Below are 15063 nucleotides of genomic sequence, written 5' to 3' on the forward strand. Positions count from 1 at the left end.
CACACACACACACTGTGGTTTCTCAGCGTTCCCTGTCTGAAGCTCTGCTGTGAGCATAAGTTTTCTGACTCTGTGCCACCCGATAAGGGAACAGGCGTTTGACCTCTGTGACCCCAGCAGCGCTGCAGGTAAAGTGAGCCGTGTTTGTCTGTGAGGTGAAAGGGCAGCAGGCGCTCCGTGTGAAAGGTAAGACCAGCGCTGGCCTCTTCCTGAGCCGCCCTGACCGCTCCAGGCTCTTAACACGAGTGATGGACGGCCACATATGAACCGGCCAGCGTGGAGCGGCTATCAGACACAGTGCAGTCAGCTTTACCCAGCGTCCTCTAGGAGGGAAAGATGTTTCATGACGTTCAGAAAAACCTCTCGTTTGCTTTCTCTGTTCTCTCTCACACAGTGTTCATGCTTTACCTGAGTACTGAAAGAGAGCATCACGTGCACGACACTCGACCCTGCTGACAGCTGCTTTAGCCATAGCGTGATCACTTACTATCACTGTAGAAACACTGATCCGACCGATCACACGCCTTACCTGATCATCAGCATCTGACGACACCTGAGTCACTATAGAGACACACACACGGCAGTCTGTCTCTTTCTCTCGGACACTTTCACTGCTGGCGTTGAACACAATCCCAGCCCTCAAAGCTCTCAGTACAGATGCATTTGTCTGCTCATTACTTTGATTCACTTACAAGCGATCAAACAGTGATGAACATCTGGATTTGAAGCTCAGAGAGCGAGACGTTTCTCACTCTATTGTAAAGCACAAGCATCGATATCTGACTGACCTGTCACGTCCTCCATTTATACACGTGTTTCAGCGTTTCAGACTCATCGATTTGCTCTGCAACAAATGCACTCGCGAACAATAATCATAAACAGTAATGAAGAGATTATCAAACTCATAAAAACTGGCATTTGCAAAATGTCAAGATTTAATCCATACTATTGAGTGTAGTGTGCACTTCATCCACCGTTACCCAGCACTGAACACACGGATGACAAACACATCAGTCGAATCCCAATCTTCTCTGTGTTCATCGGTAGAGACGTGAAGGTTCCTGCAGGACTCACCTCTCCTGGAGGAAGTCTGTGACGCGTCTGAAGTCTGCGCAGCAGTACTCTCTCTTCATGTCCATCAGCACGCTGTCAGACGCAGACTGCACCGGCACGTGGAGGAAGCCGTAGACCCGCGGGTGCTGCAGGATCCGGACCATTTCCTGAGGAACCACACAGACACGGCGTGATGCAAGAAGAGAACAGTAACATGATAATCTAACCAATATTTCTTCCTGGTTTACGGGGGTTGGCAGTGCGAGTTCTTCACTGTGAAAATATATTTATGAGCATGCATGTGAAAAAATCCCTGTGTGATAAAAAATCAGTTTGAAATTTAAAGTTGTAAAAAGTCTTCAATATCTTAAATAGTATAACAAACACCTTAATCTTTTAAGAGGTCTTAAATTCAGGAATCACCTAATGTGAAAAGGCTGTGATTTCATTAAATCAATGTAAGCGCTGCACATTCAAAATCAAAACATGCTTTCAGAGCCGTTTGCAGTCAATCAATACACAATGTTACTGTGTTTGTATTGTAAAAGTAAGAATGCATAATTTATCTCCCTCTTATCTTTTTGAATGAGCAGCTGGCAATAGAAAATAATAAAGTTTTTCCTAGTTATTATTGGTAATTTGGTTACACAACAAACTGTCTCTGGCAGTTATAAGAGTAAACTCTTGTAGCTTCTCTCTGGGCTGCTCGTCACAAACTTATTTTACTAGTATTGGCATAATAATCAGTTTATTACAGCTAAGCAAAGAGGGCCTACAAATAAATGCATAATTAATAAATACAGGTGCATCTCAATAAATTAGAATGTCGTGGAAAAGTTCATTTATTTCAGTAATTCAACTCAAATTGTGAAACTCGTGTATTAAATAAATTCAATGCACACAGACTGAAGTAGTTTAAGTCTTTGGTTCTTTTAATTGTGATGATTTTGGCTCACATTTAACAAAAACCCACCAATTCACAACAAATTAGAATACTTCATAAGACATTTTTAGTGAATTGTTGGCCTTCTGGAAAGGATGTTCATTTACTGTACATGTACTCAATACATGGTAGGGGCTCCTTTCAATTAAAAGAACCAAAGACTTAAACTACTTCAGTCTGTGTGCATTGAATTTATTTAATACACAAGTTTCACAATTTGAGTTGAATTACTGAAATAAATGAACTTTTCCACGACATTCTAATTTATTGAGATGCACCTGTACAGTTTAAAGTAAATTTAAAAACCTAATATACTTTTGCATTCTAATAGATTAAATAATTTTGCTTGTAATTGTCCCCTTCATTGAGGAAAACACATCATTTGACCAATTATCATTGAGACTCTAAAGATTTTTCATGCGCTCCTAAACATGTGACTCTGTGGACAAAATGTAAGTGTCAATCCCTTATTTATAGACAAAACTCTTCCCTGAAACCTGCTAAAATACACTGTGCATGCCATATGTGCAACTTTAAACAAGATTACAGCTGAAATGTTGCTAAAAAAAAGCTGTTAATGAAGGGTTAAGCAGAAATGTGTGTGTGTGTGTGTGTGTGTGGGCGTGCGTGCGTGACAGAGAGAGAGAGAGAGAGAGAGAGAGTGTGTGTGTGTGCGTGTGTGTCTGGAGAGGTTCAGTGTTCAGAGGAGACGCTATAGTGTTTCTCACATCAGAGGTTTAGAGTAACACAATCTAACTGCATGAGCACAGCTGCGCAGGGTTAGCGTTTCACTGCAGCAAATGTGAACACCAGATCATCTGTGAGAGTTCAGAGAAACGTCCACAATGCTGACGCCACATCAAACACAACTCAGAAAAATTCAGCATCTTCGCTAACTTCTAGTGTTTTAGTTCCCGTGATGTGAGTCTTCCTTTCATAAAGCGGTCCATATGCAGTGTTTAACAGCCAAGTGAGAGCGATTTAACTTCACAACTATCTGGATCCCAGGGGCCAGCTGGTGACTGGGCACATTTCCCCCAAGAGACGAATGCGGCACATGGAAAAACACCAGGCAAGAGGGACCGTCGGAGCAGATCCTGGTCATCAGTAAAGGACAGAGAAGCAGTGCGATGTGTTACATATCTATATCTAAATAACAGAGAGACAGATCATAGGATGAAAGCTAAACTCTCCAAACAGAGCTGAACCTGTACATGAGGCCACCAAAAATGAGCAAAACACAACGAGACAATGTGACCCGCCCATCGACATGAAAGCCCCGCCTACCCACCGCACATCATCACATCTCACTATGAAAAAGACAATAAACCTCCGGCAGCTGCGTTGCTGTTACTGGACAAACTTACATAAACATCTCAAACACACGTACAGAGTAGAACTGATGTGCTTCACACGTGTGCATTCACTAATATTCAACAATAAGACTGTTGTTTTTTTTAATTAATGGTTTCATTCATCAAGGACTATGAAATTGTTCAAAAGTGACAGTAAATACATGCAAACATAAATGTTACAAAAGATTTCAAATAAATGCTGTTCTTTTGAACTTTCTATTCATCTGTGAATCCTGAAAAATAAAATGTATCACAGTTTCCACAAAAATATTGTGCAGCACAACTGTGTTCAACATTGATAATAATCAGAAATGTTTCTAATAATCAGCATATTAGAATGATTTCTGAAGATCATGTGACACTGAAGACTGGAGTAATGATGCTGAAAATACAGCTGCGCATCACAGAAATAAATTACAGTTTAACAGATATTCACATAGAAAACAGCTGTTTGATCAAATAAATGCAGCTTTGATGAGCAGAAGAGACATTGTCTTTCAAAAACATTAAAACATCTTACTGACCCCAAACTTTTAGACAGCAGTGTAAAAAACCTTAGATGCATTTCATAAACATATATTTCCTAGTTCAGGAGATTACCTCACTGTCAATTAATCAAATCAAAAAATAAATGTATAAAGCACAACCTGTGTTTCTCACTCAAAGAACAAAACAGAGAGGAGAGGAACAACTATTTCTCTCAGTCTCATTCAGAGGAACCGTTGATTACGGATCATCGTCACAATTAAACTCCATTGTGTGGGTGCAGCCCACTGTGTGTGGGCTTCACATTAGACGATCAGAATTAAAATAATTAATTAGTCGAAAGAATAGTGACTGATTAGCAGAGCAGATCAATCGAGTCCACTTGCACTGGGACGTGTGAAGAAGCTGAGCGAGTGAACACGCGTGTCACATGATCACAGACACCGCACATCATCAGACAGCTTTACAAACGACTTACAGGCGGAGAAAAAGAGAAACGGAAACATGAATATTAAATAGTTTCAATATGAAAATAAATATTAAATGGAAATAAGAATTAACATTTGAAAATAAGAAAGCAACTAAGTTTTAAGAATGTGGTTTTAACCTGACCTAGCGTACAAGCGTATGCTCCCTCCTGCCGTCTATATTCACTGAATGATCAGTGATGAAGTATCTTGAAGTCTTTAAACAGAACATTAACACGATAAAGACAGACGCTAGAGGAGTCAGCAGAGAAAATCCTGTACAGACAGAGCAAGCTCACTGTTCACGATGCTCGAAATATTGGAAGAAAATTCTAAACACTGAATTTGGGGTGGAGGGTTATAAGAATGCATCTCTGAAGGGAACTGAGTGTCTTCAGAAAAGTTTCGATGGCATATTCACTGAATGATCAGTGATGAAGTATCTTGCTCCACCTACAGAAATACTGACAAGTCTTTAAACAGAACATTAACACGATAAAGACAGACGCTAGAGGAGTCAGCAGAGAAAATCCTGTACAGACCGAGCAAGCTCACTGTTCACGATGCTCGAAATATTGGAAGAAAATTCTAAACACTGAATTTGGGGTGGAGGGTTATAAGAATGCATCTCTGAAGGGAACTGAGTGTCTTCAGAAAAGTTTCGATGGCATTTCTTTTCATCTTAGCTCGGTGTATTAAAGCAGTGTTTATAAGTGCAGCGCTGCGCTGTTTACATGTATGCATGTAGCATCTGTGTTTGGACTGTGATTGTTTTAAGGTTAGTTCAGCCTGTAATAGAGCAAATAAACAGCTTGTTCATGGACTCTTTCATTCTTTAGCCTACTGGTTAGTTTCCTCAAACAGTCGTAACTTTGACTATTAACATCAAGTCAAGAGCGAGTGAATACACTGGTATAACACAGTAGCTATTCACACACATAAACACACACAGTGTTAGTGTGCACCTGGTATTCCCTGCGTTATGTGGTCCAAATGCGTGTGTGTGTGTGTGTGTTTTAAACGACAGTGTATATATACAGTATGGATGCTGTCTGACTGGACCGATTCTGATCATAGTGATGGGCTTTTGGACCAAAAAATGCCACAGTGTGGCATAATTAGAGCAATCTGCATAATCTGGTCATCATTGGTCATAACGTTGAGCTCACTGAAATGCACTGCTGAAACAGGGACTATAATTCATGTGGAAGATTATGCAGATTGCTCTAAAGTGTTGAATATTCAATATGAGGATGCGGCCATTAGCTCACAAAGAGAAGCATAAACCCACTTTAATTTCCGAGCAGACGCACACATCACTCTGGAGTATCAGATCCGATCAGACGCGATAGCAGGAGAAACACACAAGCGTTAATTAACAAACCTAATTATTCTTCATGTCTGTATGTCCTGCACCTTGTAGCCCAAAGCATCGTTTAATATGCAAGTTATTTGCTCAAGGAAAACATTAATTTATGCACTCATGCTAATATGTGCTCAGAGCTCATTAGAGACGGACGATAAGGGGCCTCCCATGATTCTGATCAGCCAATCACGCGTCCCATGTGCTGAAGGGGCGGAGCTGTGGCAGATTGCATGCGAGATAAGTGACAGCTGAGGACGACAAGGCTAGAACGATTTGATGACACCTGCTGATGATGCAGCGTCTCTGACACACACACACACACACATAACAGCAGATCCGAGTCTAGACAAGACCTGCTCTTCTCCTCAACCTCCAACACAGCAGACCTTCTGATCCCGTCATTAAGGCTCTGTGTCTTAGAAGTGTTTCGCCTCAGGCCTTCAAGACTTCTGACAATGCTTACGTGCTCATTTATACAAGCATATAAAGCAGTTACAACACCGCAGACAGAGGAGCTGAACATACCGAACTCAGTCTCAGATATGTGCTTGATGCATACAAATGTTCACTTTAACATCAGATACCAAATATATGTGTCTAGTGTTTCTGTGTTCTCTCCTCCTGCTCACAGTTAGCCCTCCGTAATGAGCACACACGTTAAAGTATCAGCCGAAGCAGGGGTGGGCAATATACCAGTAGACACCAAAAACCTGTCGTCTCTATCGCGGTTACACGCTCACGTGATGTTGCTGTGCTACGTGGTCACAAAAACTTATCGTTAGCACACGTTTTTAAGCATTGCGGTTTAAAAACAAGTGATTTAAGCCATTGAAACACAATCAGCAGCGAGAGAGAACTCGTTTAGCTATATGCGCGCTGTCTGAGAGACTGTTTCTGAGCGCCATCAGAGAGGAAGAGCACGAGAAGACGGTGCTCATAGAGCGCGCGAGTATTGAACAGAGTTATTTTACACTTTATAGGCCGTGAACGGTTAAATACACATACTTATGTGTCAAAATGCCCGTCTTTGCAAGTATCCTCGTAAACACAGATGGTCTTAAGTTAAATCAAACAGCTGAGAAAGAAAACACAAGTGTAACAGTATATTGGATCCGGGCAGCTCTTAAAGTGACAGCAGTCTAATATTCCTGCTGTCTGTCATTCATGTTAATCAACAAAAGAGAGAACATCTCTCACTGCTCTTGACTAAATCACTTTTGTAACTTTAATAAGAAATATATATATATTTATATATATATAGTTTACACAGTGAAGAATATGCAGTGTTTTTATACATCTGATTACTTTATACAATGTATGAAGCATTTCTTATTTGTTCTACTGTAGTTTTTTGTCTTATTGCTTGCAGTTTTTAATTGCTGACTGTTTACTTGCCTTCAGTGAGTTTGAAGTTTATTTATTTATTTTAATTTAGACTAGTATTAGTTTTTTTATGATATTGACACTGGTAACAAGAATTATTAAATTTGTTTGGTATAAAAAATGTTATACCTTATTTAAAGCAAAAATAACTATATTGTGATATATATCGTTACCGTGAAATAAAATTACTTGTATGGTAATATAAGATCTTGGTCATATCGCCCAGCCCTAAGCCAAATCATCAAAGAGTGACAAACCAACCGGCGGATGCAGCTCCTAGTATCACCTCAATCATATTATATTAACTAAAAGCAAACACTCATTTTAAAAGCTCATATTATGAGAAGTCCAATCTTATGAGCTTGACAGACTATGAAAACATACTGAACATCTGAACATTCAGCCTGAAAGAAAGTCATTCTGAACTCGCAGCTCACACAGATGAGCAGATCAGGACAGATACTATTATTCACGAAGACCAGAAACTGTGGTAAAGTGTGTGAAAGCTCGTTTAAAAAAGCTGACCAATTAAATTACACAGTGCAAAGAGATGGTGGTGAAAAATCTGGAAAATTAAATCAAGTCAAAGAATGCTCAATGACGGAAAAAAATAATATATATATATATATATATATATATAGTCCGCCACAAGGATCAGATCAGATCTGCCAATCGGATCACATGATCAGCCTGGCTCCGCCCCGACGTAACGCATCAATCGAACCACAGCAGCACGGAGCCGATCAACCCGCTGCTTCACAGATGACCAGATAACACTCGCTGGAAACAGACGCATTCAAACATCACTTTCTTCAAAGATGAAGCATATGAAGCACAATGTCATGCTTTAGGACACTATGACTGTGATGTGAGTTTTATCTGTCAGTCATTCTAATGATATTCAGCTTTTTCCAGCAGGCGATGAATCTGAGCCTGTGTGTATAATCGGCATTATCTGGTGAACATGTGCTGCGTGTGGAGCAGGACAAGCGTGAGGACATGGAGACGAAAGGAACATATCAGTGTTTAAATGGACTCAAGCTGAATGAGGTGATGAGGGTTCAGACACAGAACAAAACAATCCATACATCACGGACCACTTAAAGGGGTAGTTCTGCTTTGGAACAGAATTTATGAAATGACAAAAATCATCATATAAGTACCGGTCACATGACTCATGTCTTCTGAAGTCTTGTGATGTGCTTGTGTGAGACTCAGACTGACGGGGCGTGTTTTTGAGCGATGTTGTCGAGCGATGTTGCTTGGGCACTTTCCCATTGAGAATGGGCAACACATTTCTGTCTGGATTCTTTAGATCAGTCGTGAGCTGCCCCTTGATATGAGCACTTCCCTGAACCCTTCTTCAGAAAATCTCTCAAGCAGCATTTTAAACGCGTGTTGCTGCAGCTGTTCTGCTGACGCTCGTCCTTCAGCGTTCGGGTCAGGACCTTTGGCCTGCTGGGAGGGTTAATGAGGAATAGATGGCAGTGAAGGGTTTGTCTCCTGCTCCTCGGCCGTATCACCCTCTCACATCTGCACACTCCTCATCGCTTCAGGCTCCGTTTACAATCAGATTAAAGGAAAGCTGTTGAACAGATAACTCACTTTCTAAAAGCTGCTCTCACTTTGCATTGCACAGGATAATTAATCCATTAAAATGTAATTCGTTCAGCGAGGAACCGTGTGTCCTGGAGGAGCTACAGGACTCTATTGAACACATGCAGCGCTAAGCGGTCGATGATCGACGGCTGCCGGTCCGTTCCCGCTTCCCATCTGCAAGGGTAAAAGCTTTTCTATAAACGCCAGGTTTCATCCGTATGGATTTCTGCATACGGCACAGAGGAGAGCCGAAGGACGGTCGATGGGAGAAGAACCACGCATCTAAATTTAGCTGCTCCTTCAGTTGACATGTGGATCTGAGATCTGGAGTATCTCCATGAAATCATGATGGGTTTTTCCTTCGTGTTGTCTTCATACTGATATTATAGTCCATTCACACTCATCTACTCATGCTTTACTATGATGATTCTCCACATTTAATAACAGTGCAATGATTAAATCTCTGAAATGACTCTTCCATTCCAGAGGAAGTCTGAGAAGGATGTGACGTGATCAAAACGTGAAACAAATGAAAACTATATGTGTAATTATCTAAAAAAACATACAAGTATTTTTAGGCAGAAGCTTTAAAAGAAGTATAAGATCATGAGAACTAGTCATGTGTTACCAATTTTTTTGGCAAAGAATAATAATTAGGACTGCAGTATTACTCTAGTAATACAAATATTAAGTTTAAAATGTCAAATTCTTAGAAATCTACTCACTTATGTTGGTATCATATGATTTTGAATAAAAAGTATTAAGAATTATTAACCAATAAATATCAGTACATTTTTGGGAAGTTATCTCCCACAACACTGTACACACCATTACACCCCTAATATATAAATATTAAATATATATAACTAAATATATAAATTAGGGGTGTAATGGTACACAAAAGTCACGGTTTGGTACGTACCTCGGGTTTGGGGTCACAGTTCGATATGTTCGATACAAAATTAATTTTTTAATTTATTTTGAACAGACAGTAATGCTACATGCATGAGCAGTTCTTTTTGATTTGAATTAGATTGTATTTTCAAGATTGAAAGCAAGACAGAATGGACTGACTTTAGATTTGTGAAATTATGCTACATCAGACACCTGTACACAACAGAAACAGCAGACGGTCTGAATGAAAATAACAGCAGGTGGCGCTCATGGAACAGCAGCGATACAGCGTTTCCTTGGTAAAAGGAAAAGAAAATATTATCAACTTTTTTTGAAGATGGTCAGTTCCTTTCAGAGACACTTTCTTATAAAATCACACACATTTGTCTTCCTGTATTTCGAGCATCGCGAACAGTGAGCTTGATCTGCCTGCTACAGTATTTTCTCCTCTTTACAGACTTCATAAAAATTCCACACAAATAACATTTTGGGAAATGACTGCAATGCAGTTTGTGTGCAACTCCGGAATAGAGATCAGCCCAAATAAAACTAAAAACCGGTTCCGATTTACAGTCGGTCGACCGGAGCAGTACACGAAAATGTTCCCACAATGCTGATTTAAAACAAGCCGGAGGTTCTTTGAGCTCTTGTGTGCGATCTGAACTCTTGTTTTGGGTTGGAGCATAGATCGTCTCTTCTGCTCTTTCCTATTGTAACGTTAGCGTAACATTACCGTGCCTATCACTAGATTGATCACCTATGACTAACTGTATTAATCGTCTGACTGCATGAACTGAACCGTGCCGTCTGTACCGTGACGGTTCGGGACGAATACATTTACTGTTACACCCCTTATATATATATTAATTTCTTGTGTTATGGTTGTCTCTTTATATTTGTTGCACTGCATGACACTGCAAAATGTTTTTCATATTAGCTTCTCAAAATGACCAGTATCTGTCTGGTTGAGCTGATATTGGAATATGAGGGCTAATTATTATAATTTTTTTCTAACAGTGCATGTATTGCTAAAATAACAATCATTCTGTAAACATTAATGTGTCAGTAAAATGAAGCTCTGTTCGTTTCAATTCCAGCAATAAATGGCTCAAAACGTCACTATTCCCATAACAAGCAGTGAAAGCTGAGAAGTGGAGGACGCCGATCCCGCAGGATCAGAGAGGAGAGGTCTGACAGGTGCTGTGTGAGAGCGAAAGCCAATTACGGCTCACCGACCGGATCTGTGATTAAAGAGTCGTGTGTCCTGAGAGACGCGCCGCTGCTTCTGTTCACACCTGCAGGAATAAGAGCGGATGCAGATGGACCAACAAACACACCGAACACAAACAGCTTCAGAACGACTCCACAGGAATCATCAGGACAGAAACGCTCCTTTATCTGCTGCATTCGTGAGTCTCACTACCTTCAGTCCTCCAGAGAGACGCTCACTCAAGAACAGACTGAGGAGACTTCATCTACTGTCCCTACAATGCTACATTAAGCCCCTAATGGACAGAGAGTCTCTGGCGGTTCATTAATATGAAAATGGCCCATGTTTGGGATGAAATTAGCAGCCGCTCCAAATACAAATTGTGGCGAGTCTCCAGAGCCTGAGCTATAATTGACTGAACTGTGAATGTTCACACATCTCTCTCTCTGTTCAGTTCATTTCATTTCTCTATTCTGCATCGTGGTTTAATTAGCTGTAGTTTAGTCAAGCATCTACTGCTCATGACTAGGGTTACAAACAACTGAACAAACGGCACCGCAGACATGAATGATTCCTCAAATCATGCGTCTTGAAGAGATGTTTACTTTTACTTTACTTAACTACGCTAATATTAGTCTGTTTCTCTCTTATTCCGAGGTGACCGTGAGCTGACAGTGATGCACAGAAACCTGAAAAATGCTTCTATATTATCAGCATAATTTGAATTAAAAGTCGAGTTGAAAATGAATGTCTAACATGAGCTCAACCTGCATGATCGATGACTTACTGTGACTCTTTGCTACTAGTAACAGCAACAAATGAACATGAATGAACATCAGAAGGTGTTGAAAGAAACAGAACCACCTACTGAAATGATTCACGTCTCATGTAATCAGTGTTTCAACCGCGGAAAGACTCAATGTCCATAAACTCAATAGTCAGCTAGACAGAGCCTCCATCACACATCTGCTCTGCTAAACACCTCTAATGCTGCTAAATGACTCCTCAGAAAGAGTGTCAGACAGCCGCTGCCTCCAGAATAACACAGTCATTTACCAGCGCTGTGAAAGCTCTCCACCACAAAAAAAAACACTTAAGAGCCAGTAAATGGAGGAGATCTGGTAAAGTCAGGGGGACGTGTTCCCATAAGAAGAGGAAAGTTCTAGTGTTAACGTGTCTTAACGTGTGAAGGCGTGTGATTTCGGCCCATCTGTCTATAAGTGACGTGATCTCTTGAGACGCCACTTTATATTCCATCACCAGAGAAAAGCATTTTACCTCATTCTCACAGAGTGCCTGATGAAACATGACTGCCACGCTGAGCGAACACTTTACAGTCTTACCTGCTCGTGTAGCAGAAGTTAATGGAGATTGTCAGTCTCCTTCAGAAAGAAGCGCAGCAGTGATCGTGAACTCGTGCTCCGCTGCTTCCCGTAAGACAAACAGACGCATCAAAGCAACGACATGCAATTAAAAATACTTGCTGAGCACGTGGAAATGAAATAAGAACAAATAGTCCAATGATGGAAATCAAATTAGCACATAAAAAGAAATATCCGTCCTCTAGCACGTATACAAGTACGCCTACATTTCTAATTAGCATTTAATTGTTATTTCTTTTCATTTAGGGGGAAAAAAATCATCACTTTTTAATTTGAATGTAACAGAGCATAAACGTAACCTATACATCAGGGGACAAAATTACAACCTCAATTAACCCTCCGCAAAATAAAACTGCTTCTCCCAGCACTTCTCGCAGCCGTCTGAGGGATTACGAGTGTCCTCGGCCTCTGAGGCTCAGAGGGGGAACGCACGGCATTCTGGGTATTGTTCTAGAATGATGGGACTGAATGAGTCGCCGCTACAGTCACTCCTGTGTGCTAGAAATCAACCGTACGGATACAAGAGACAATGAAGGCCTGTTCACACAAACTATCTACACCAAAACTACTCAGATGCCATAATAATTGTCCATTTGCTAGGGAAAAAAGTGAGCTCATCTAATTCAAGGAATGTAGCACACACAGTGAAAATCGAAGAAAAAAACCAAACGTTGCCGTTTGAATGTGCCAGACAGAGCATGAGTGCCTCACAGAGGTGTAATGGTACAAATATTGGTATTGAATATTTTTAGCATGGGTCCTTTGGTTATTAAGCATTTCAACCTAGCCTAGCATAGAGTTTAAAGCAGATTGCCTTCCTGTCAGATGCGTGTGCTGCTTAATGCATTTGAGACATGTTTTCCTCAGCGCATAACTTATATCTTATGTTTTATCCATTTTTTTTGTAAACTACTGTTTAATAAAAATAAATACAAAGCAAAACAACAACAAAAAGCTGTTTTAATTTTTTGTTTTGTTTTTCCCACTGGCTGTTCTGAAAACATACTGAAACGTGAACCGTATCACCCCATACACCCCTAGTGTTAGCTGAGGGAGCGGACGCACCTCCAGATGCTCCAGGATGTACGGTGGGTTGGTCATGCCCAAGCGCAGCATGGCTCCCTCCGGGATCTCCTTCACCAGCTCCCAGAGCAGAGAGGGCAGGTCCGTGCCGATGTCCCTGCCGTACGCACCCGTGTCCTCGCTGGTCAGCCAGATCTCACAGATGCCCTCTGCAACACAAGACCAGTCGTGCTGATTAAACACAGGCATTTTCCATTCATTACAGAGAATTCAATGCCAGTAGTTCTCTGTACTGAATGGAAGATGGCTTAGGATTTTCAAAAGTTCTATTTCCTAAGTGAAAAGACCATAGTTTCTAAACGGACAGGACAGGATTCTGAGCTGGGATGTTTCTGTAATACAGACCCTGACCTGTAAGTGTAATAAACAGCTCACTCGATTTATGCACGGCGCTTGACACTAGACTGTTCTACAGAGAAATATAATGAATGACGAGTGTCATTCAGTCCACAAATGGGAACCAGTTCAGGCAAAGGTCTGAGATAAACTCTACAGTAGCTCAGCCTCCATGTGTTCTCCAGAGCAGCCAATAATGAATGCTGCCTCATTGGGTGATCAATCGTCCATGCTTTCCTGCACTGTGAGAGACTTCACAATGGCGACTTTGACAGAGCATCACCATCCGGTTGGGAAACGCTCAAGGTTTGGCCCATCAACTTCATGACCCCGAATCAAACCTGAGTGGCTTTGCTGGATGATGCTTAACATGCAGAGACATGATTAGCAAAGCCATAAAGAGTCTTAAACATAGTGATTGAGTGAAAGAGACCCTGTGCGCACACTTATAACTGTAAGGAATTCAGCGTTAAGTCCAGATCAAGGCCATTAGCGGCGGCTCTGATGGGTGTCCTTCTGCTTGCATTATTAATAGAGTGACAGCCAAGGGAAGAGAAGGTTAGTGCTTCCTGAACACCAGCTGATCATCATAATTCTGTTGTCTCTCTGCACCATTCAGCAGCTAATAGAGATTCAGCATCGCTCCATCTAATCACAGCCGTCCGAGTGAAACGACCGTCTGGACCACACCGAAATAACTGTGTGTGTATCATAGGGTGAGGAATGTGCTGAATCTGACAGGACACGACTGACGGTGTTGGACAAGTGTTTGATCACAGACCGTGGTCTTCAGAGTCTGCCTATCCCTAACCCTATTACAGTTTACTGATCAGTTTAAAGAACAGAGGAGCTCTGCTCCAAAAACTGCAGTCACCTGGTTGGATTGGGCAGCTTTGTCAGTGAAAATGCCATCGAATAGTGAGACACTGAGAGCTTTTACATCAGTCTCTGGACTGGTCCAAAATGTGTCACTGGATCACTGAGATGGAGATGGAGCCAGATGACATCTGTAGACTCAATCAGAGTATATGAGTGGAGCGGCGTGATTTTTGACTGAGCGAGGAGCGGATTGTTTTAGAAGTCGGAGCGTCATGGTTTTCACTCACTCCGAGAGCTCTCCATCACGAGCACAATTAATGCCAACAGCCCATTATATAACTGCATTTTATCAAGCATTCACACATTAAACATCATTAGCTTGACAGATATATTAGGATCACTCAAATCAGAAAGAAGCTGAAGGTTATAAAGACGGCGATGGACGAGTGCGGGAGGTTATATCTCAAGCATGTTTGTTTATAGCATGTGGATACTCATTACTGATTGGGTGAATTCGCGTTTTAAACAGTTTATTGTACATGTAGTTATAATCTCTGCTCAATGTGCTGCTACATTGCTGCACACGTGCACAACACACAAGCTCACACATAACGTACAGATCACGCGCACATAGAAACATTCAGGAGTGCCGAAAATGAATGTCAACGCTGTCCTGTGATTTATCAT

The 15063-nt window shown here is 41.1% G+C and overlaps 1 protein-coding gene across 1 annotated transcript in view; it reads right to left on the reverse strand.

Moving 5' to 3' along the window:
* The window catches only part of LOC107732137 (threonylcarbamoyladenosine tRNA methylthiotransferase-like), a 249547-nt gene that overhangs the window by 80692 nt on the left and 153792 nt on the right, over window positions 1–15063 (reverse strand). Inside the window, exons 8-9 of the mRNA XM_016543406.1 lie at window positions 13204–13370; window positions 1075–1220 (exon numbers count right to left, since the gene is read on the reverse strand). Of these exons, the coding sequence (XP_016398892.1) occupies window positions 1075–1220; window positions 13204–13370 (313 nt within the window). The remainder of the gene's footprint in view (window positions 1–1074; window positions 1221–13203; window positions 13371–15063) is intronic.

The sequence above is a fragment of the Sinocyclocheilus rhinocerous genome, unplaced genomic scaffold (assembly GCF_001515625.1).
Source record: "Sinocyclocheilus rhinocerous isolate Xijiao unplaced genomic scaffold, SAMN03320098_v1.1 scaffold1060, whole genome shotgun sequence".
NCBI lineage: Eukaryota > Metazoa > Chordata > Actinopteri > Cypriniformes > Cyprinidae > Sinocyclocheilus > Sinocyclocheilus rhinocerous.